Source organism: Myotis yumanensis, unplaced genomic scaffold (assembly GCF_028538775.1).
Source record: "Myotis yumanensis isolate MYYU_CA2020_CCGP unplaced genomic scaffold, mMyoYum1.0.hap1 SCAF_22, whole genome shotgun sequence".
Lineage (NCBI taxonomy): Eukaryota > Metazoa > Chordata > Mammalia > Chiroptera > Vespertilionidae > Myotis > Myotis yumanensis.
The window spans coordinates 5606101-5628733 of record NW_027223773.1 but is presented as its reverse complement, the minus strand read 5'-3'; the positions used below and the strand labels follow the sequence as shown (position 1 = coordinate 5628733).

Below are 22633 nucleotides of genomic sequence, written 5' to 3'. Positions count from 1 at the left end.
TCAACCTTCCTCATGCCGCGACCCTTTAATCCAGTTCCTCATGTTGTGCTGACCCCCAACCATAAAATTATTTTCGCTGCTACTTCATAAAACTGTCATTTTGCCACTGTTATGAATCATCATGTAAATATCTGATATGCAGGATGTATTTAGGCGACCCCAGTGAAAGGACAGTTCGACCCCCAAAGGGGTCGCGACCCACAGGTTGAGAACCGCTGCACTCATCTATGGGAAGATGCTTTTTCAATGGTGGCCTTCAGGACACATTAAAATGCCTTTAGAAGTCTCAAAAAATCTTTCCAGAAGTAATTTTTCGTTCACTAAATCAGGGGTGGGGAACCTTTTCTTTCTGCCAAGGTCCACTGGGATATCGATCACATCATCCACGGCGGCCACACAGAATGATCAACTTGAGAATCAGTCCGCTCCATCCGGTCAGACGTCTCATGAACTCACCCACCCCTCAGGCCTGGGCAGGGCCAGACCACATGACTTTGCGGCCTCGTGCGGCCTGCGGGCCGGACGGACCCCACTCCTGCGCTCAACGAACCCAACCACATCGAGAAACACATTCCCTGGGGAGACCCTCTTCTGTGACCCCTCTGAGATACTTCTGCGTGAATTCAGGGGTAGCTGTAGGCAAGCCCGCCATGGGATTCCTATCGACGAGAGAGGGATGAAGAGGGAGGGGCAGAGGAGAAAGAATGGCTCCCCGCCCCAAGCATGTCAAACTCGCAGCCGGCGGGCCACATACCTGGTTTACTTACCGGCCGCGAGTTTGACACGCGTGATCTACACCCTCTGAGGACAAAGGGCACATCACGGTTCTGTTCTCTGATGTGTACGTGACACAGCAGGCTTCCTACCGCGCTACTGAAGCAAGGCGGTAACAGCTACCGGACATGCATTCAGAGACTCCATCACTAGGCATCTGGGAACTTAACCGGGCCATTTCTCCACTCTCCTGAGAAAACAGGCCCACCCAGAGCAAGTTCCACATCTTCCTCTAAAATCAAATCGATTCCTCTCTCAGTCCCTTCAGAAACACAAAGCATCTTTCTGTTCAAAAGGGCCCGGTTCCTTTGCGGTGCTTAAAGCATCGTGTCCCCGGCAAACCTGCTCTGTCATCGGAAGGGCCACTGGGAAAACAGATGGAAATTCAGATTCAGGCTCACACAGAACGGACCTGTGACACTCTGAGGTCCACCCTGTGTGTTTTTCTTTATTAGATTCCCGTGAGTAGAGTCAATTTTGCTTTTTCTGAGGCAGAAACAAGGCAACTAGCTCAAAAAGAAAAGGCAAAAATAAAACCACACACAAATCCAAAACTCTTTAGTCTCTAGGAAAATAGCTTTTGTTCCTGGGAGTCCTTTAAATTGTCTCATAAACAAACAAAAAAGTTTCGTTTCTGTTCGAGACCTGAGATATGAATTCAGTTATGATGATAAAGCACGCCTCGCTAAGAAACGGCGACTTTCCTTGAACACACACACACACACACACACACACACACACACACGGCCACTTGTAGGAACATGCATTAATTCACCTTGTTTCTGGGCACTCTCTTTTCTAACTTGACTATAATTAGAAGTTTCAACAGAGAGAACCCTAAGTCTTCCTACTTTGCAAATTCAAAATTTTAGGCTTCATTTCGCTCTCTCCTAAACATCATGGTCTTTTCCCTCCAGCCACTTTTCAGTGTTAAAACATAAGCTTCGTTCAAAAACTTCATTTACAAAATACAGGATGCCACTGAGGCTAGCGGGAAGAGGCGAATGTATTCTGTAAATTATGGTTCAGTGCTAAATTTCTTGAGAGCGAGAACAGTATCGGGGCTCACAGAAGAATGTTCCGGTGCTCAGGAAAAATGCAGAAGTATTCAGGGGAAAGCAGCCAATGTTTGCAAACTGCCTCCTAACTATTCAGAGGGAAAATTGTGTGGATGGGCGGGCAGATACGAGCTCAAGCACATGTGGCAACATGTTGATAATTATAATTGGCATATTGAGGCGATGGGAAGATGGGGGTTCACGGTACTGTTCTTTCAGCTTTTCTGTCATTTTGAATCTTTCAAAATAAAAAATTTAAAAAAACTGGGAGAAATAAAAGCTCTCTTATAGTTCAGGCAGCCTGGCCGGGAACAAGCAGCGGGCAGAATTTAGACAATTTAAATCACCGGTGACATACAAAGGGGCACGGTGCCTGTCCGACAGCCACAGGAACACGGGTGTTTCACGGGCTCCGCCGTACAGTGTCAAACCCACCATCCCATTTTCTCTCTGCGGTCAAGATGCAGACGACAATTTCTTCTCAGATAAAAATGCACCAGAAACACGCTCATACCTGGATATCACAGGAGACTTGCTGCCGTTCATGGTGTTCGTTCTTTCCCACGGTTTTCTTGTTGGTTCTTTAAAAATAAAGAAGAGAAATTATTCAATACCCGACATGCTCCCAGAGTTATTGTAAAGCAAGTCATAAAACACTAAATACCATTACACAGGGGAGGGCAGTAATCGAGGTAAGTAAGAAACTTTTTCAATTTCAGTTCTGAACTGCAGGTAAAATCTGTAAGGGTTCCGACTGGAACAGTTTCAGACCTTAAAATGAGGAGAATGAGCAAGGATGACACGTTTCTCGGGGATATGCTTAGATGGTTACATCTAAAATACTATTCATTCTATGCACCGGATGGGAAGAAGTTTCTCTGATGAAGACAGGATCATCAGAGTAAGAGCAGGATATTTTTAAGTAAGTTAGAAAGAAGTAGTATAAAGTATTTTAAATTAAGAAAGAGTGTAAGGCCCTAGCTGGTTTGGCTCAGTGGACAGAGCGTCAGCCTGCAGACTGAAAGGTCCCGGGTTCGATTTCAGTCAAGGGCACATGCCCGGGTTGCGGGCTCGATCCCTTGTGGGGGGCCTGCAGGAGGCGGCCGATCCATGATTCTCTCTCATCATTGATGTTTCTCTCTCTCTCCCCCTCTTCCTTCCTCTCTGAAATCAATAAAAATATTTTTTTTAAAAAAAGAACCAATGATTAAAAAACACTTCCCTTTCATCTACGAATGCATTTTCTTTGTGTTAGTGAATAACCCTGAGTCGTTACCAAGGAAACCCACAAAATGTGTAAACATCATGATTTTCCAAAGAAAGAACCATCCGAGGAAAACCTGGGGTCTCAACAGGTCCCCCCAACAGCAAAAAGAAATGAACAGCTGCTTCTGGCATCATCGCAGAGGGCGGAGGGAAAAAACAGGCCGTGATCTCAAGGGTGAACAGAAATTCTCACATGTTTATGTGACCCCACCCTGGGGAAATGGAGCGTGTGACCAGAGAGAGGACGCTGGGATAGGGTGAGCCAGGTCTCGGGCCCTTACCAGGGGTACTTGTGGAAGAGGCCTTAGAAACGACAGGCTCCGGGTCCTCCTAAACACACAGAAATACGTGTTAATAGCATCCACACCGGCCGGACAGAGTCGGTGCTAGCCCTTCCGTTCCCAGTACCCTTCCCGCCACTTCCCACTTCTCCCTTCGCCCATCTTCTCCCTTCTCCTGTCTCTCACTCTCCTCGCAGTGTGCCCTCCGGTGCCCCCGGAACTCCTTCCCTCGCGCTCTCACTGAGAACTGCACTAGCCAACGCCATCCCGCCAGACGGGGGGTGGCAGCCCAGAAGGCCCAGTGTATCGGGAAAAACCATTCTATCGTGTGTTCAACATCCATCCACGGAACAGATAAAGCAGAGTTTGCCCGCTGAACAGGCAGGGGAGCCCAGCTAATAACCAGCTGCAGGCTCCCAGGGGAAACATCTATATAAACGCTGCTGCTGTAGTCGTATTCCTTCATTTTAAATGCAAGGAAACGGGCACCCTAAGAGGAAAAAGCAAAACCAAAACCAAACCACCACCACCACCACCATCTAGTACAGTGGTTCTCAACCTCCTGGCCCTTTACACACAGTTCCTCATGTGGTGACCCAACCATAACATTATTTTCATTGCTACTTCATCACTGTCATGTTGCTACTGTGATGAATCGTCATGTAGATATCTGATATGCAGGATGGTCTTAGGCGACCCCTGTGAAAGGGTCGTTCCGACTGCCAAAGGCATCTCGACCCACAGGTTGAGAACCGCTGATCTAGTAGAAGATCATTCGCTCATCCTATATAATAAAAGCCCAATATGCAAATCGACCGAATGGCGGGACAACCGGTCGCTATGATGCGCACTGACCACCAGGGGGCAGACGCTCCATGCAGGAGCTGCCCCTTGGTGGTCAGTGTGCTCCCACAGGGGGAGTCCTGCTCAGCCAGACGCGGGGCTCACAGCTGGCGAGCGCAGCGGAGGTGGCGGGAGAGGCTCCGTAAGGTTATCTGACTGAGCCCACTCCCGCTCCTTTAATGATAAACTTAGGTACAGAATTAAATTCTACAGACTTGAACCTCGGGCTTCCCCCTCCACCCCAGGTAGTCAACCCATCTTACTAGGAATGTCATTAAAAATGCATAAGCACCGCTCAGCACGAGCTATCTTACTGCCTGAAGACTCAAAAAAGAAGCAATCTGAAGTTTACGTGAAGTTCGCACCCATCGTTGCCAGGATTTCCTGAATGAGCTGTGCCCCAGCCTCACACTCCCAGGTCTTTAGTAACTTACACTTTTGTCCTCTTTTTGTTCCGCTTCTGTTGTTGACCCCTTTTCGGCAATTCTCCTCCTAAAACGGAAGGTAAATTGGATTCTTTTTAAAAAAAAAAAAAAATCATCTCTTAGTATAAAAACGACTCCAAGAGGGAAGAACTGCATCCAGATAAATTATATTTGAGAGGAGATGAAGAAAACACTCCCGATTCTGGACACGCCCACACGATTGCTCACTTACCTCCTGGCCAGCAGGGCACTCATTTCTTCCATTAAACCACTGCCCCCGAGAGGAAGGGGTCCGTTTCCACGACCCGTGTCTGCTTTGGACGAGGCCGAATTCACACCAACGGTACCGCCCCCGCCTGGGAAAGAGGCGTCCTCCATCTTAACGAAACACACAGAGATGGTAAACTCCTAGGGTAAGCAATACTAGGCTTTCCCGTTATATGACCCTCAAACCAGAATAATACAGCAGCAACCATTTCTATAAGACATCTATTTTGCAATGTCCTTAAGAACCAATGGGAGTGAATAGCATGGATCTTACAGAGCAAGGGAAGTTTTCTCCAAGTTAGCACCAGTAAACATGGGGAGAAGATATCACATGTCCCTGTGTGGGATACACTGAAAAGGACATATTGGGGGTGAAGAAATACCTGCCCCCAAACACATCACCTGAATCTCGTCTTGAGAAAACATCAGATGAACCCAACTGCAGGATGAGCTACAAAATAATGGTTTTCTAGCTGTCAAAATGCCAGTATCGCCCGGCCGGCGTGGCTCAGTGGTTGAGGGTTGACCTATGAACCAGGAGGTCACGGTTCGATTCCCGGTCAGGGCACAGGCCTGGGTTGCGGGCTCGGTCCCCAGTGTGGGGGGCGTGCAGGAGGCAGCCGATCCATGATTCTCATCATTGATGTTTCTATCTCTCTCTCCCTCTCCCTTCCTCTCTGAAATCAATAAAAATATATTTTAAAAGAAATATATACTTTTTTTTTTTAAAGTCAATATCATGAAAGTTTGAGGAAGTGCTACAGATTAAAGCAAAATAAAGAGACACAACAACTACAAAGAATGGGTGGTGGTCTTGGGCTAGAAAAAAACTGTCGTAGAAGACATTACTGGACAATAGATAATGGATCTGTAGGTGATAGCATTCCAGCGACAACAGGCCCTGATTTAGATAATTACACTGTGGTCATGCAGGTGAATGTCCTTGCTCAGTGAGGCGTTTAGGGAAAGATGGGCCTGGTATCCCTGACTTCCTCGCAATTCAGACAAAAAAAAGTGCGCGTGCGTGTGTGCATGTGTATGTAAAAGAAACATACTCAGAGAGAAAAAGAATAAACGAAATAAGAGTCAGATTTTAACTGGCAAGTATGGGTAGTGGGTTTTCAGAAGCTGTATTATTCTTGCAACTTTCCCGTAAACTTAAATTCTTTCCATTTTTTTTTAAATGAATGAAGTCATTAACCTAAGATTCATAAAATTAGAGAACAAGCAAGTCAGTCTTTCAAACACTGAGAAACAATGAGACAGACATTGAGAAAGAAGATAGACATTGAGAAAGAACAAGATAGACATTGAGAGAGAACGAGATAGACATTGAGAGAGAACGAGATAGACATTGAGAAAGAACGAGATAGACACTGAGAATGAGATAGACATTGAGAGAGAACGAGACAGACATTGAGAAAGAACGAGATGTTAGATATTGAGGAAGAACGAGATAGACACTGAGAAAGAACGAGACAGACATTGAGGAAGAACGAGACAGACATAAAAAACACACAATAATTTGGAATCGCACTTACCCGTGACACCTTCCTAAGTTTTGCTCCAGCAATTGCGGCCGCCAGTCCAGTTAGCGGGCGATTGTCTTCGGACCCGGATCCCATAGAAAATCCAGAGGCAGGGAGAGGAGGAGCGGGGGGCGGGGGGAGGCGGGGGCACCTGGTTCGGAAGAGGGGGCGGAGGAGGGGGAGGCGGAGGCCCTGAGGCTGGAAGTGGAGGAGGAGGGGGCGGTCCTGGGGGAGGAGGGAGCGCCCCTGGAGCCTGGGCAGGACCTGGTGGGAGCGGAGGAGGGGGTGGAGGTGCAGGTGGTCCCAAGACAATGCCTGAGAGAAAGAAACGCACAATGAGACCGGCAACAGTAGACGACCAATGACAGTACCTACGTGGGCCCGTAGGCAGAACGTCATGCCAAACCGAACGGGCGCCTCAGCCTGTTGCTACATTATTAACGAGTTCCATTTACCATCATGTTGTATTAAAAACGATACTAACATGTGAAGCCACAGTGCGTAACTACTGGCTGCAGTATTAGAGCTTTACTGATAGATCTATGCCACAGATCACCTAATTGGAATTTCTTTTTTTGTTCGTGGGGATTTAGTAAACAAAACAAATGCTTATAAAATTTGGAAGGGAGGCAGCACCCCGGGGGAGTGGGGGTGAGGGGGCGGGGAGGGGGCAATGTATATGATGGCAGTCGGTACTATTTGAAATAACAGACCCCCAAAAATCTGTGTAAATTGTAAATTCAATCAATTCTACAAGAGCAAAGACATATATGGACTTGTATATAGACAGCCAGAGTGGCTAGCCTGAGAACAGAAAGGTCAGTGGGTCCCAGGCATCAACATTTCCAATTATTCCCCATCGAATTCCAATGTGTAGCGAGAATACGGAGAATCACTGAAGTTAAGGACTGGACTAGGACATAGTAAAACCGCCAAATAACTATCAGAAATCATTCAGTGACACGGACAAAGTACAGATGGTTTTTTTAGCCTAGAAGATGGGGGGGGGGGGGGGGGGGTGATATGAGAAAAATGTCCAGCTCTCCTCAAATCACAAAGAGAGCGGACAAGATCTTAATATCAGAAAACGGCACTAGTGGGTACCCCCTTCCCTTCAGGCTTCAAAGGGGTGTTTTGGGGCAAATAAAATGCTATTTGCACACTGGGAGGTACATCTTCTGAAACTGCTGCCTTTGGGCAGTTACACAAGCTGAAAACATAAAGTGTTTCAAGGAGAGCCCATTGGGCTGTCACTCTCCCAGGGGCTGTCAATCTCCCAGGAGCTGTCAATCTCCCAGGAGCTGTCAATCTCCCAGGGGTTACTGCTAAGGCTGCTGCAGGTAGGCTGTCTGATCCATCGAGCTATAATTGTGCCTCTCTGTCCGGCATTACTGTCACAGTGATACTAAACTAGAATTCTGGCTCAACATGTTTATGCAAATCCAAGAAGTCCACAAGAAAAAATATATATGCAGCAATAATGAGACTTATTACTTCATCTTGAGAACGAAGATTTTAAAAAAACACACAACAAAAATGGTGTGTTTAAATCCAGACTTATAACACTGTTGGTAAGCACCAATTTGTCGCCCTACTCCTTTCTGTAATTCTTGCTAAATCCTATTTTTAAAGGGGCAGGAGGTTTGCGAAACCCCTTCTTATTTACTTACAGAGCCAGGTCCTCCTCTAGATAGAAATAATCCATACTTAGCCCTGGCTGGTGCTGCTCGGTGGTTAGAGCATCGGTCGGAGGTTCGATTCCTAGTCAAGGGCACGTACCCGGGTTACAGGTTCGCTCCCCACCCCGGGTTGGGGTACATGTGGAAGGCAACCAGCAGGCAACCAATTGATGTGTCTCTCTCACATCGATGTTTCTCTCTCTCTCTTTCTCTTCTCTCCCTCCCTCCCACTCTCTCTGAAAAGCAATGGGAAAAATATCCATGGGAGAGGATTAACGAGAGAGAGAGAGAGAGAGAGAGAGAGAGAGAGAGAACCCATACTTTGAAGATTACATCCTCCCTTCCCTGTTACCATGACAGCAATGGTCAGGCATGGGGTGGGATGGGTGAGGGATAACGGTGGCAGATGCTAATCTCTCTCAACTACCCCTGTAGCCGGCCGCTTCTTGTAATTCGGGACCATGGAACTCTCCGGGGCAGACAGCTAACCTGCCATGCTCTCTTCCCCTCCTGCAAAGCCAGGCTGCTCGGCGGGGGTGAGGGGAGCACCGCCCCTGGAAGTCCAGTACGGGAACCCCAACTCAGGAAAGGAAGACTGAGGTGAAACAGGGTCCAAGGCCGGAACTGCTGCAGAGGAGACCCTAGGCCGGTGATGGCAAACCTGTGGCACGCGTGTCAGAGGGGACACGCGAACTCATTTTCTTGGTTGATTTTTCTTTGTTCAATGCCATTTAAGTATATAAAATAAATATCAAAAATAGAAGTCTTTGTTTTACCATGGTTGCAAAGATCAAAAAATTTCTCTATGTGACACGGCACCAGAGTTCAGTTAGGGTTTTTCAAAATGCTGACATGCCGAGCTCAAAAGGTTCGCCGTCACTGCCCTAGGATGGCATATGTAATAACTACAGCCGGGCACTAAACATTAAACATCTCTCTCTAAATTTTCCAGACACGAAAGGAGGACCACGCTGATCACATAGTTACTATGCGCCTCGAGTGTGGCCTGTACCGCTTTCTCGGTGAAAATTGAGAAGGAATGCATCCAGGAGGCCCTTAAGCACTGGTCAATTCCGATCCTGCTAAAGATGCCAACATCTAGCTCAGTGATTCCCAAAGTGGGCGCTACCGCCCCCTGGTGGGCGCTGCAGCCATCCAGGGGGGCGGTGATGGCCACAGGTGCATTTGTTTTAACTTTTTTTGTCTTACCTTTCTATTCTGAGTTCAATAAACAGTTTCATAATTTCAAACTTCAATGTTTCTAATGTACACCTTTCTTTACTATATTTTACGAAAAAGGTAGAAACATTAATACATATATCTTTCTGTTTAATTGCTATTAAAATTTTTTTTAAAAAAATTAATTTCCAGGGGGCGCTGAGTAATATTTTTTCTGGAAAGGGGGGCGGTAGGCCAAGTAAGTTTGGGAACCACTGATCTAGCTCCACGTGGCCATTCCTCACCTGGACCCTCCACGTGCAGTTCACCCAGCAGAAAACAAAGCCCCTATCACGTTTCCTTCGTTAGGAAGGAGATGGTGCTCTGGCCTATAGGGTCCACACCGCCCTCCCCGCTCTGCTGGGCGGGTGCCAGCTGTTGGCAGCGATCGCGGGGGGCCTTACCCGGTGGGGCTGGCGTCTCGGCCGGCTGAGGGGCTGCCTGCAAGCCTGGCTCAGAAGCAGAGGAGTCTCCCAGCACAGAGTTTAGAGGAGTCTCCACAGAGGCAGGGGCAGCTGCAGAGGGAGAAGGGAGAACACTAGGCTTGGAGGAGGGAGTTGAGGCAACAGGGGTGCCTGGAGGCGGCGAAGCTGGCGGGCCACAGTGTGACAGGGGTGCGAGGGGGGGCGGCGCTGGCCCTGAGGTAGGCGGTGGAGACACGGGGCAGGGGACCGCGTCCAGCAGCCTGCTGGGTGCTGCCGGCGAGGGAGGCCTCGGGGGCAGAGGAGAGGACACGCAAGCAGCAGGGAGGACAGGCCGGGGCCCCGTCGCTTTGCCGGGGGGGCTGCTGATCATGATCGGAGGGGATGGGGGCAGGGGCGAGAAGTGGGAAGCGGACCAGGCACCGGGCTTCGCAGCGGGAGGCTGAGAAGGGGGGGCGGCGTTCACGGGGGAAGAAGGCCGAGAGTTTTTGCTGGGGGGCCGAGGCGCGGTGGCATGATGGGGGAGGACCGGGTGGAAGGCGGACCCCAGGGAGGTGGCGAAACGGGTGGCGGGGTGCCGCAGAGGGGGGGTCGGGGGGGTGGGGGCAGGTGGCAGGGCGGTCACTCCAGCGTAATCAGGAGTGGCCTCTGGCACTGGAGCTGAGATGCCTGTGGCGTGGGATGGAGGCGGTGCCGGAGGAGGCTGGCCACTGGCCCCGGCGGGAGGTGGCGCTGGACAGAGGTGGAAAGCAGCGGCGAAAGACAGGATAAAAAAAGGAGAGAGAAAAAGGGAGGTAGTAAAGCCACAACACCAGCACTCAGACACAGCGTATCAAAGTCGACTACAGTTAGTACAGAGCATCGGGGGGCCGCGTGCGACTCCCGCCCCATAATGCTTGCGCTCGTGGGCGCATCCTGACACCCAGAAGAGGTTGAATCACGTGTCCTTTCCATCGAATGAGTAGACCGATGAACGGGCTAGCCCACCCTTTACAAGGGAAAACACAGCACCTGCCTTCTTCATTTTCCTTCCTTGGTCCCCCAAAAGCACATTAAGATTATACGATGAAGGACCACAAACAGATCAATAAGTTCAACTGTGTTTTTTTGGTTTTGTTTCTTTTTAAACACCAAACAGCCAAACTGGCCAATGTTTATTGTAAAGGGCTGGGAACCCCCCTGATCAATGCTGATTTGTGGGAAAGTTTTGTTCCATCGGCTATCGCCCCGGAAAATAATTTGGGCAGGTGAAGGCAGATAATGAACTCAAACAACAAACCCATATTTTATCCAACCCACCCCGAGACTTCCCCTAGGGGCCATGCGGAATAAAAGCGATTTATTAAATCCCACAATAAATGTTCGTTTTCATGAATGGAACCAGGCCTCGACCTTTCAGTCCTATCCTCACCGGTGGGTCTTACAATGAATGCCATCCTTTAGTCATTTCCACAGCATTAAAAAAAAAAATATTCTGAAATAACTAGCCCATTTGAGAGAGGACCGTTTTTCGCCTACCGCTTTTAAATTCCTCTTCCAGAGCCCTCAGGAATCCAATCTTGCCGAACGGCACTATCGTCCTAAGGCCATTTAAAGCAACCTCGAGAGGGAACCCCCACTATCAAAAAAAGTTCATAAAAAACACTTCTACTTTAGAGCCAACGTAGAGGGCGTTGGAAGAAGAAGAAAGCCAGAGTACAAACTCCCAAGAGCTTTCTTTACGGCTCCAAGCAAAAAAGCAACAGAGAGGAATAACAAGAAAATGTGCAAGTAGCAACTCTGCGTGTTTCCTCATTCCCCGTCATACGGCTTCATCCCGGGCATCTCAAGTGTCAAATACTCCAACATCTGACTGCCCCAAAGATCGCCCATCGTCCCAGCTCGGGTACCAAGAGCACGGAGCGGCGTGTCCGCGTCTTACCAGTGGATGGTATTCTCCGCTCGCGCTCCCATTCCAGCTGTTCCCTTTCCAGCTGCTCCTGGCGCTCCCGCTCCTGCTCCCGCTCTTGTCTCTCGCGCTCCTGCCTCTCCCGCTCCAGGCGGTCCTGTCTCTCTCTCTCCAGCTGCTCCTGCTCCTGGCGCTCTCTCTCCAGCCTCTCCCTCTCGGACCTCTCCCTCTCCAGCCGCTCCCTCTCCATCCTTTCTCTCTCCAGCCTCTCCCGCTCCAGCTCCTTCTGCCGCTGCTGCTCTTGAAGTTGCCTGAAATGAAAAAAAAAAAAAAAAAAAGAAGAAGAAGTTTATAACAGGCAGCAACGGCGACGACTCATGAAAAACCTGTTTCTTGCCCTGACCGGTTTGGCTCAGCGGATAGAGCGCCGGCCTGCGGACTGAAAGGTCCCGGGTTCGATTCCGGTCAAGGGCATGTACCTTGGTTGCGGGCACAGCCCCAGTAGGGGGTGTGCAGGAAGCAGCTGATCGATGTTTCTCTCTCATCGATGTTTCTAACTCTCTATCCCTCTCCCTTCCTCTCTGTAAAAAAAAAAAATCAACAAAATATATTTTTAAAAAAACACACAAAACCTGTTTCTTTTGCAATGAACCTGTGTGCACCTCATTTCTGATTCAAATATAAAGTGATGGATTGCGTGTAATCAACATTTCCCCCCCCCACCTGATAAGGGCCCCTTTGGATAGAGGTGACCTATCAGTCTCATATAAATGAAAACAATTTCTCTTGGTAGGGTCACTTCTGGCTGACCGCTTCAGCACGTCGCACCAATATCTCACTTTGTTCTGTACTTGTCATGAACAAAGTGTTGGAGATCAATGGATTTTCCAAATAACGCACCCACTTTCATCACCAAGGAGTTATTTTAATCCCTCAAAGAGAAAAAAAAATTTCTGGATTTTAATTTCCTTCCCTAAAGCATGACACAAAATCTTCACTGCACAAGTAAAACAAAATTTCAGAAAATGCAATGGCCGGTCTTAAGGATAGCTCGATGAAAGTTTCCTCAGTGAAAAAAAAAAAAAAAAGAAGGGGGAAGCCCCATAGTTGAGTAAGAAGAAAAAAAGTTTAAGTTATCTAAAGTCTCAGATCCAGAGGGCACTATAATTAGCATTTTGGCATTCATCCTTCCAGGGACAAGGGACCATACTCACAAGAGCAGGCGGTCAACTTTCGGTCCATCCTGCCTCTGGAGGCTGAACTGGGACCTGTACACTTTCATGGCTCCGACTCCCTGCATGTGTGTGAGTTACTGCTCCCCCTTTTATAACGTTCAGGTAGTCGGGGTGACTGGGGAGCTATTTATAGGCATGAACTCAATGAAGTTCTACGTGGAGACAGACATAGGACTGACTCACGTTTCTCAGAATACGACTTTTCATCACACTCAGCCGAGGACGCCAAATATTAATGAGTAGGAATCAAAAACGGATATTCAAAATCAGGGGTGGGCAACCCCTGGCACGCCAGTGACTTTTGCTGGCACGCGAAACCCTCTCTTATAATCTTCCATTTACAATGGTGAATCTTTGTTCTCAGTGATGAATTTTGTTAAGTCTCGTCATAGGAGTAGCCTGACGGATGAAAGGAGTAGCTCGTGCATATCTCTGAAGGTCACGAAATAGAAACCTGATGGAAAATCTCTGTCATCAGTGATGCGGCAGCAAAAGTCCCACTGATAATATCAAACGGAGTCATCAAATTTTCTGTCGGACCATCAGTGGACATGTATACATTAAAAAATAAATGTATTTTTCATCATCATATACTGTGTTTTTGTTGCTCGAATGGATTTTATTACTTCTTCAAGGTTCTTCACATACGTACACCTTAAGAGATATCAAGTAGGCGTAACATGTTCTCAAAAAATCAGGGTTGGCACGCAGAAGAATTCTGAGTCAGAGATTTCGCTGGTTTTGGCACGCACTCACAAAAAGGTTGCCCACCCCTGTTCGAAATCATACGCATAGGAATAGAAACTAAACTACTTGATGGTAGTGTTACGATTATAAAGGTATTTATTAGACTAGTAAGATTTACCATCCATAGTAAACATTCACTTTGTCAACTCAGTGTCACGCTTATTCAGAAAAAAAAAATTAAAGTTATAAAATGCACACACAGCTTATAAAGCCAAATCATACTATAAAACAGGAATCCTGCTCCCCACCTTCACTTTGGATTTTGCTCCCAGAAGCAATTGCTTTCAACACTTTGGTATTCATCTCGTGCTTCTAAGTACAGTAACTTGTTTAACAACTAATATTTCTTCGTTTTTCAGACTTAGGTGTTACGTACTGACTTTCTCCTGCACAAATGGTGTAATTCCTACAGCCATGAACCCCCCCTCCCCCCCCCCACCGCTCCTTCCTCACTCTCCCCATCGAATCCTAACACCACTTTGAATACATCCGCAAGATCCACTTACATGACTCCCGGCTGACCACACAGGCCTGTAGAACAACGCTTTCTTACTCTGGTGTTAAAAATTACTCATTTTTTTTTTTACATCTGCTTCTTTTACTATATCTCTATCCCGATGTCACCCCAAACCCTCCATCTGAACTGTAAATGCTCTCAGCACGGTCAACCACATCAGGTGACCTATGTTCTGTTTGCTTGTTTTATTTTTCCTTCCCGCCCCCCCCAGAAACACCCCTATCAGAAGCCTCCAGGCCTCCGGGCCCCTCTGCCCACTTCCAGGCCTCCCTCTCAGGGAAGAATGCTACCGACAGACGAGGAAACCCAAAGCAAGTAGTCACAGCATTCAAACTAACTTTTTTTTTTTAAATAAATGAACCACTGAAGATTACCAGATATTTCAGTAAAACGATAAATAATACAGCCCCATAAGGAGATAATTCAGGCAAAAGCAGACAAACAAGAGAGACGCGTCATACAATTACGAATCCAGAATAAGCTATGATGAAAAAGGGATAATTACCCCCAAAAAGGCTGTTAGAGATTAAAATTAAATTTTCAATAGATGTGCTACGGTGCTGTCCAATTCGGGAGCCATGCGTGGCGAAGACTGGCTCTTGAGCACTTGTAACAGGGCTAGCCTCAACAGAAACGTACTGTAAGTGTAAAAACGTATTAAATTTTGAAGACTCGCTATGAAAAACAGAATGTGAAAGATCTTAACAATCTGTATACTTATTTCAGGCTGAAATGACAATATTTTGTATAGGCTGGGTCAAATAAAATATGTTGTTAAAATTAACTTCACCTATTTCTTTTGACTGTGGCTAATATGACTATTGGAAAACTTTCAATTACATATGTGGCTCAGATTATATTTCTATTGGATGGTACTGCTCTAAAATATATAGTTAAAAATATCACCAAGAATACAGGCACAAAAAAAAAGGCACAAAAGAGAAAAGTATCATTGGGAAAAACACAGGAGGTCCAGCATCTGACCAGTACAAGACCCCCATCCTGCCCCCAAAAAAGACCAGAGAAATCAGAGAGAACGAAATGGTTAAAGAAATAAATTTTTTAAAAATTCAAGAAATGGACATAAGACACTGTGGGGTAGGGAAGGCCGGGGGATTGTCAAGGGCGGGGGGGAAAAGGAGACATACGTAATACTCTTTGTAAGACTTTAAGCAATAAAAAAAAAAAATTCCTAAAAAAAAAAAAAAAAAAACTAAGAGTTTTGGATAAGTCTTGGAAAAGGTTTACTAAGTACTGAGCTAAATAAAATGGGATAAAAACCCAAAACACTAAAAATCATATCCAGTCACATATCTTTATGAAAACAGACCACCGATGGTTCATACGGAGGTTTAAAAGAATTCAAGGGCAAGGGGTGAGGTCATCTACAAAGAGAAAGGCAAAGGCTGATGCCAGTTTGTAAAGTACCGCACGGGAAATATAGTCATTAATACTGTAACAGCGACGTATGGAGCCCCGTGGGAAATGGAAGTATGAGGAAGAACACTGTGTACAGTGTATGTTTGGATAATCACTATGCTATACAACGGAAATGAATAAAAAATAATACTGAGTATAAACTGTCATTTAGAATTTTTAATTAAAAAAAATTTTCAGTATAATGACCTTTCTAGAAAGACTGCAAATGCCAATGTACAACACACTGAAAATAGAGAAGCGATTCATCTGCCAAATCCAGGTGGTAGGACGGCAGAAAAGGGGGAGGAAAGTGTGCAAAACAACTGTATTCCTCTTAAAAAGTGGAGAGTTCGAGAGACTAAGGCAGATTCGATTTGAAAAAGAAACCAACAGCGGAACTAACCACTGGCAAGGGAAGGGAAGACATCTTCATTTTTTCACCGTGGAGAGTTAACAGCTACTATCTATAACAGTGATGGCGAACCTATGACACGCGAACTCATTTTTTTTTTTTTTTGGTTGATTTTTCTTTGCTAAATGGCATTTAAACATATAAAATAAATATCAAAAAAAGAAGTCTTTGTTTTACTGTGGTTGCAAGTATTCAAAAAATTTCTCTATGTGACACGGCACCAGAGTTCAGTTAGGGTTTTTCAAAATGCTGACACGCCGAGCTCCAAAGGTTCGCCATCACTGGCCTATAAGCTGATCAATAAAGAAATAGAAAAACATAAGCATATGTACTTCATGTTATTAGGAAATCACGAAAAGTAAAAATGCTTCAAAGGGACTCATTCATCCTGGGGATTAACATGAGGGAAGGAGCCCAGCCCCGTAGCAGAGTACCCGTCCCTGTTTTAGACCCTCCTGGACTGGGCGAGATTTTCTTTGCTGTGTGAAAAAAAAAAAAAAATTTTTTTAAAATTAACCTCCCAGTAGTAAAGTAGGACTAACAGAAAGGAATCTTGGTGCAAGACAGAAAAATCACCTAGAAACTATACCAGTACAGAAGAGAATAAATACTGGAGACAGCTATGAGTAATGAGAATCCCAATGGCTATTCAGGGGAAAAAATAATAAGCTATAGAGAGAGACTGTGAATGAGGATACTAACAGACTTTCTAAGCTGAAACATGAAAGAGGAGAAATCTGCATGAAGAATGAAATCATGCCCTGACCGGTTTGGCTCAGTGGATAGAGCGTCGGCCTGCGGACTGAAGGGTCCCAGGTTTGATTCCGGTCAAGGGCATGTACCTGGGTTGCGGGCACATCCCCAGTAGGAGATGTGCAGGAGGCAGCTGATCGATGTTTCTCGCTCATCAATGTTTCTAACTCTCTATCCCTCTCCCTTCCTCTCTGTAAAAAATCAATAAAGTATTTAAAAAAAAAAAAAAAAGGACGAAATCATAAGGGTTAAACGGAGGTGTCAGTAGGACACCCAAATGTAGGAATTCTCGCTGTTGGAAGTCAGGGGGTCTGTGACCGTCTGAAACCGTATGCAGGTTTGCATGTAAATGCACACACACACACACACACAGACACAGACACACACACACAGACACACAGACACACACACAGACAGACACAGACACACGCGCACACAGACACAGACACAGACACACACAGACACAGACACACACACACACACACACACACACACACGGGAAGGGTTGGGGTCCGGACAGAAGAGGGCAGTAGTCTACTGGCTTTCACCAAATTCTCAAAAGGATCCACGACTATTGACCGCATTTAGCTGGAAGCCTGGGTCTGGACCTCACGCGCACTGGACCACAGTGGGAGCTAGCTACAGCTCTGGAAGCCATCAGCCTCAAGGAGTTACGAGAAGACTACAACATCCACCCAAATCATTAATTTTTCAAAGGGTATACTGTGTACAGAAAGAAAAGGGAGAGCCGAGTGCAATGCCTCATATCTACCTATAAAAAAAGAGGTAAAAAAATTAAATAAAATAACAATCTTGTACAAGTTAAAAAAAAAAAAAGAGGCTCAGAAAAAAATAGAAAGGGAGAAGAATTAGCAAAAGAGAAGAGACACCGTCGTATTATTGAAAGGAAGGTAGGAAATTTAACCTGGAAGTGAGGCAGCATGTGCAGTAGGTTTGTGGGAGACACGAAGCAAATTTCGTTGAGATTAAAAAGGAAATGGGTGGAGAGTGAAGGCATCGAGAAGAAATTAATATGGAGAGGGAAAGAAATTGGTTCCGAAGGGTTACCTAAAAGGAGGAAGCGTCTGTGCATGGCTGTGGACAGGAAATAACTTAAAAAAAAAAAACCACCTCATACCATTTTTTCAGAAATGGGGATTTCACCCTTCAAAAATGACCACGCTACAGTCTTCAACGCAACAAGCAGGCAACATAAACCACAGCTCCCATGTTCAAACCCTCAGGGATCCACTTACACACAGACAGAAAAACCCCAAGTCCAGATGAGCACTGCTAGGGCTGGCCCTGGGTCTGGAGAAAAGACATCGAAGAGGCACGGAGTTTGCATAACAACTAAAAATCCACCGATGCTCACTGCCAGTTACACTCGCACGCCGCAGGTTCCTGGCAGCCCTCTGTGCCCGGGATCACCCACCTGTGACCCGCAGAGCAGCCGTCGCCTGGACGGTGTCTGTTTCTATCCCTCAGTGCCCTGGCCCGCAGCCACGGTCTCGGATTACTTGCTTGCCCACTGCGTATTCACCGAAATTATGGATTTGATGTTTTGGGTTTTCTCCCGGCTCTTCCTAGTTCTACACATGGTTAAGTCCCAATAAGACTATAATCATTTTTTATTCATTACTTTCCTGGTGTGTGTGTGTGTGTGTGTGTGTGTGTGTGTGGTTATGTATCTGTGTGTTTCTAACTCTTTTTTTAAAATATATTTTATTGATTTTTTTACAGAGAGGAAGGGAGAGAGAGAGTTAGAGAGAGAGACATCGATCAGCTGCCTCCTGCACACACCCCACTGGGGATGTGCCCGCAACCCAGGCACATGCCCTTGACCGGAATCGAACCCGGGACCCTTCAGTCCGCAGGCCGGCGCTCTATCCACTGAGCCAAACCGGTTTCGGCTGTTTCTAACTCTTGGAATTATTCAGGCATGTTTAAAACTCTCAATATGGGCCCTAGCCGGTTTGGCTCAGTGGATAGAGCATCAGCCTGCAGACTGAAGGGACTTGGGTTTGATTCTGATCAAGGACACATGCCCTGGTTGCAGGCTCGATCCCCAGTAACAGTCGTGCAGGAGGCAGCCAATTCATGATTCTCTCTCATCATTCATGTTTCTAACTCTCCCTCTCCCTTCCTCTCTGAAATAAAAAAAAAATATTTTTTCAAAAAAAAAAATCTTTAAAACTCTCAATACGGAACTGAAATGATTATATCTTTTGAGCTTTCCTATTTCTATAGAAACTTAATTCTATTTATAAAATCTGTTCATTGCAGCATCACTCCAAAGAGTTAGATAAGATTTTCACCAAATTTGGAGGCTATTTCAGGAGTAATTTACCTGAATAATTAGGCTTTGGCAAAAAAAAAATCATTCTGGGAGAGCCTAGAGAGCCTTCCTCAGAGATAAGTAGGTTTACACCAACGCAGCGGACACGTAACATGGCAAGAGATTCCTTGGTTTGTCAGGGAAACATGTATGAAGACAACACAGAGAATACGAGGAATGTTTCACATCTAAGAGCCAAATCGAAGGTCATGAGAAGAAATGCTCGCTTGTCCTGGAGCAAATGCTTTCCAGTTGGAAAAACCCATCCACACAACGATTCTCAACTCCCCAGAACAGGGTGACTGACCCCCCAGTGACCGGCCTCATCCAACTCCGTTTTCATTTGTTTAAAATGAGATATGGCTTGACTAGCTCAATTTTAGTTACCGACCATACCTGAATTCTAGAAAACTATTTGGTTACAAAGCAGCTTACCGTTCCGAGGTTCTGCTCATGATTCCTAGCATCTTTATAAACTGCATTGAAATAATGAAGATATGCCGAAACTGGTTTGGCTCAGTGGATAGAGCATCGGCCTGCGGACTGAAAGGTCCCAGGTTCGATTCCGGTCAAGGGCATGTACCTGGGTTGTGGGCACATCCCCAGTAGGGGGTGTGCAGGAGGCAGCTGATCGGTGTTTCTCTCTCATCGATGTTCTGACTCTCTATCTCTCTCCCTTCCTCTCTGTAAAAAATCAATAAAATATATATATAAAAAAAAGAAATAATGAAGATAGTGTTATTGACCTCACTCCACCAGCCGTCTCGTCATCAACAGAACGGTACTGTCTTCCACTGCTACACCCAATGGTAGCCTCTCAAGTTCAATGCCTTCTACACATGGCCAGCACTAGTTCAACTTTCTAGTTAAGTTAGTCCCGTGAAAGCCTCAAGGATCACAGATTAATTTATGACTCCTTTAAAAATAAGACTCTCGGAGGTACAAAGACATGTCCATGCTGTTTAAAAGATTTAAACCTACACGAATACGATTTTTACAATTAAGCAGATAGGAAATTATCATTCTCTTAACATCTGTTGTGCAGGATAGCAGGGATCTTCTCGTTGATTATTGGTGATTACAGCACTTAATGGTGTAACAATAACATTTTTGACTTTCCAGTGACTAATGAGATATCATCTGTTTTCAATATGAGGATGTTTGGAGTTTGACCTCCCACAGCAGAATGAAAAAGTATAAACAAGAACTGATAACTTTACCTCCGCTGAATTTCCAATTCTTCTTGTGATGGGCCATTCTGAACTTGGGCAGGAAGTTGTGAATTTTGTCTAGGCAATGTTGGCCCTAAAAAAGGGAGGGAGAACATTATAGGTAAACATGATCTGGATAGTTAGCTGGCTAGAGAGAAGACCATGAGAATAACATAAAAACCATCACACAGCTACAAATGTGTCTTCTTTTTGCTTAGCAAAATAAAACGTAAGCTTTCCGTGACAACAGCAAATGAGAGACTGCAACCGTCGTACTGGCATCATATCCAAAGGCTTACTTGAAACAAATGGGAAACGTCCACAATGAAGGGGAAATGAACATTTATATATGAAGAGCTGGAGGCAAACAAGTATTCAACGAGCAGCTGGGGAGGCACCTAAGCTGGACATTTCTAAGACAATGAGACATTCTCCCGGGAGGACTGGCTCATGAAGTGGAGAACTTAAAAAAAAAAAAATGATAAAAAAAATCGGAATTCAAAACTCACCTAAATAGAACACTGGAAATGAAAAACAGGAGAGAGAGAGAGCATGAGAACCTTCTTATTAGATTGGTAGATGCTAGTGCAGCGGTTCTCAACCTGTGGGTCCGCGACCCCTTTGGCGGTCGAACGACCCTTTCACAGGGGTCGCCTCAGACCATCCTGCCTATCAGATATTTACATGACGATTCATAACGGTAGCAACATGACAGTCATGAAGTAGCAACGAAAATAATTTGATGGTTGGTCACCACAGGAGGAACTGTATTGAAAGGGCCAGAAGGTTGAGAACCACTGTGCTAGTACATTTGTCCAATTTGCTCAATTAAAGCTTCCCTTCTCATGTTAATGGCCTGGCATTGAGCACTGGTAAAATAAATAAATAAATAAAATAAAAACAAAACATTGGCTAAGCTTAATATATAATTAACCTATTTGTCTGAATTTTTAAGATAACAGAGGTAATGTTACTTTTCATCTGGGGTATTAAAAAAAAAAAAAAAAGACAGACCCTGCACTCAAATTTGCATGGTTCCGCCATGAGAAACCTTAATGACCATCCATCCTGTCGTGTATAAGGCAGACCTATTTTTAGCATCTGGTGAAGAATGCCACTAAATTATGGGACATTTTAATGTCTCTGGATAGAAAAACTAAATGTGTCATAAAATGAAGTAAATGCTGGACCTAACAGACCGACGGTTACAAAAGACCAGTTTTGAAATATAATCCATTAAACAAGGGAATAAAGAAATAGCCATCTTCCCCTCTTGGAGAGAAATATATGAGTAATGACATGCTATACATGTCTATGAATTCCAGTGTGCCAGCAAGTGCCTCTTAGCAGATATTTTAAAAGTGTTTCGTAAACCACTAGTATAAAAAAAAAAAACAACAGTTAACAAACGCTTCTAAAGTAAATCCTTATCATCTACGAAGTCACAGCACAAAGTATTTTATACTAGTGGAGTGAACGTCATCACCAGAAGAATAAGGCTCATTCAAATGTCATACAGAACTGTTTTATCCCGTGTAAAAAAAAAAAAAAATACAATAATTCGATCTGAACTTACCTACTAATTTTTTCCTCATCTCTTTACACATATTTTTTACGTTCATCATTTAATTTGTCCTCTAAAGACAAACTAGATGGCAACTTATAGTGATATATTTCATTAGGTTTCCTAAGACTCTGCTATTTTGATTAACCACATGAAGGAAATATAAAAATATATTAATCCCATGTCATCAGTAACAACAACAACAAAATTTAAAAAAGCATTTTAAGTTAAAATAGACACTTAACTGTTTGCATAAATGAGAATATAGAACTTGGCTGGCGAACAGCTTGGAATTCTTTCCTTCTTTAGGAAAATTAACATAATAACGTAAAAATCCTGCCATAGTAAGCCATACGCTAATGTTTAACACTTTACAGGGCAAAGACTTCTCGTCTTTTTTGGGGCAGAAGAAGGTGGGAGGGCAACTTTGAGAAAATATAAGTAATTTGGGGGAAGAATTTTATAGATCTGAAGTTATATTTATCCAAAAATGCTACATGGGCAACGCACAAAGCTACTGTGGTTTAACTAGTTTTATAAAATACTGTTTGTGTATTTAAGTGAAAACCTCAGGCTGCTCGAATAATTAAACAGCTGGACATCAGAAGGTTACACTTCCTTGGCTTCCATCTCAAAGAAGAATGCAATGATTACTACATCTAGGGCAGGCGTATGTCGCAACGATAACACTAATAATATATTAAAATCTATCCATGTAAATTTTAACTCAAATATATAAATTCAAGAAGATACGTGAAACCTTCAACTCAATTCCATTGGTTTCATT

At 44.9% G+C, this 22633-nt stretch overlaps 1 protein-coding gene across 1 annotated transcript in view; it reads right to left on the bottom strand.

The window, feature by feature from the left end:
• The window catches only part of ENAH (ENAH actin regulator), a 106002-nt gene that overhangs the window by 10240 nt on the left and 73129 nt on the right, over positions 1-22633 (bottom strand). Inside the window, 9 exon segments of the mRNA XM_070401340.1 lie at positions 2347-2413; positions 3380-3428; positions 4657-4714; positions 4880-5025; positions 6456-6582; positions 6584-6758; positions 9745-9855; positions 11684-11961; positions 20292-20376. Coding sequence (XP_070257441.1) covers positions 2347-2413; positions 3380-3428; positions 4657-4714; positions 4880-5025; positions 6456-6582; positions 6584-6758; positions 9745-9855; positions 11684-11961; positions 20292-20376 — 1096 coding nt within the window.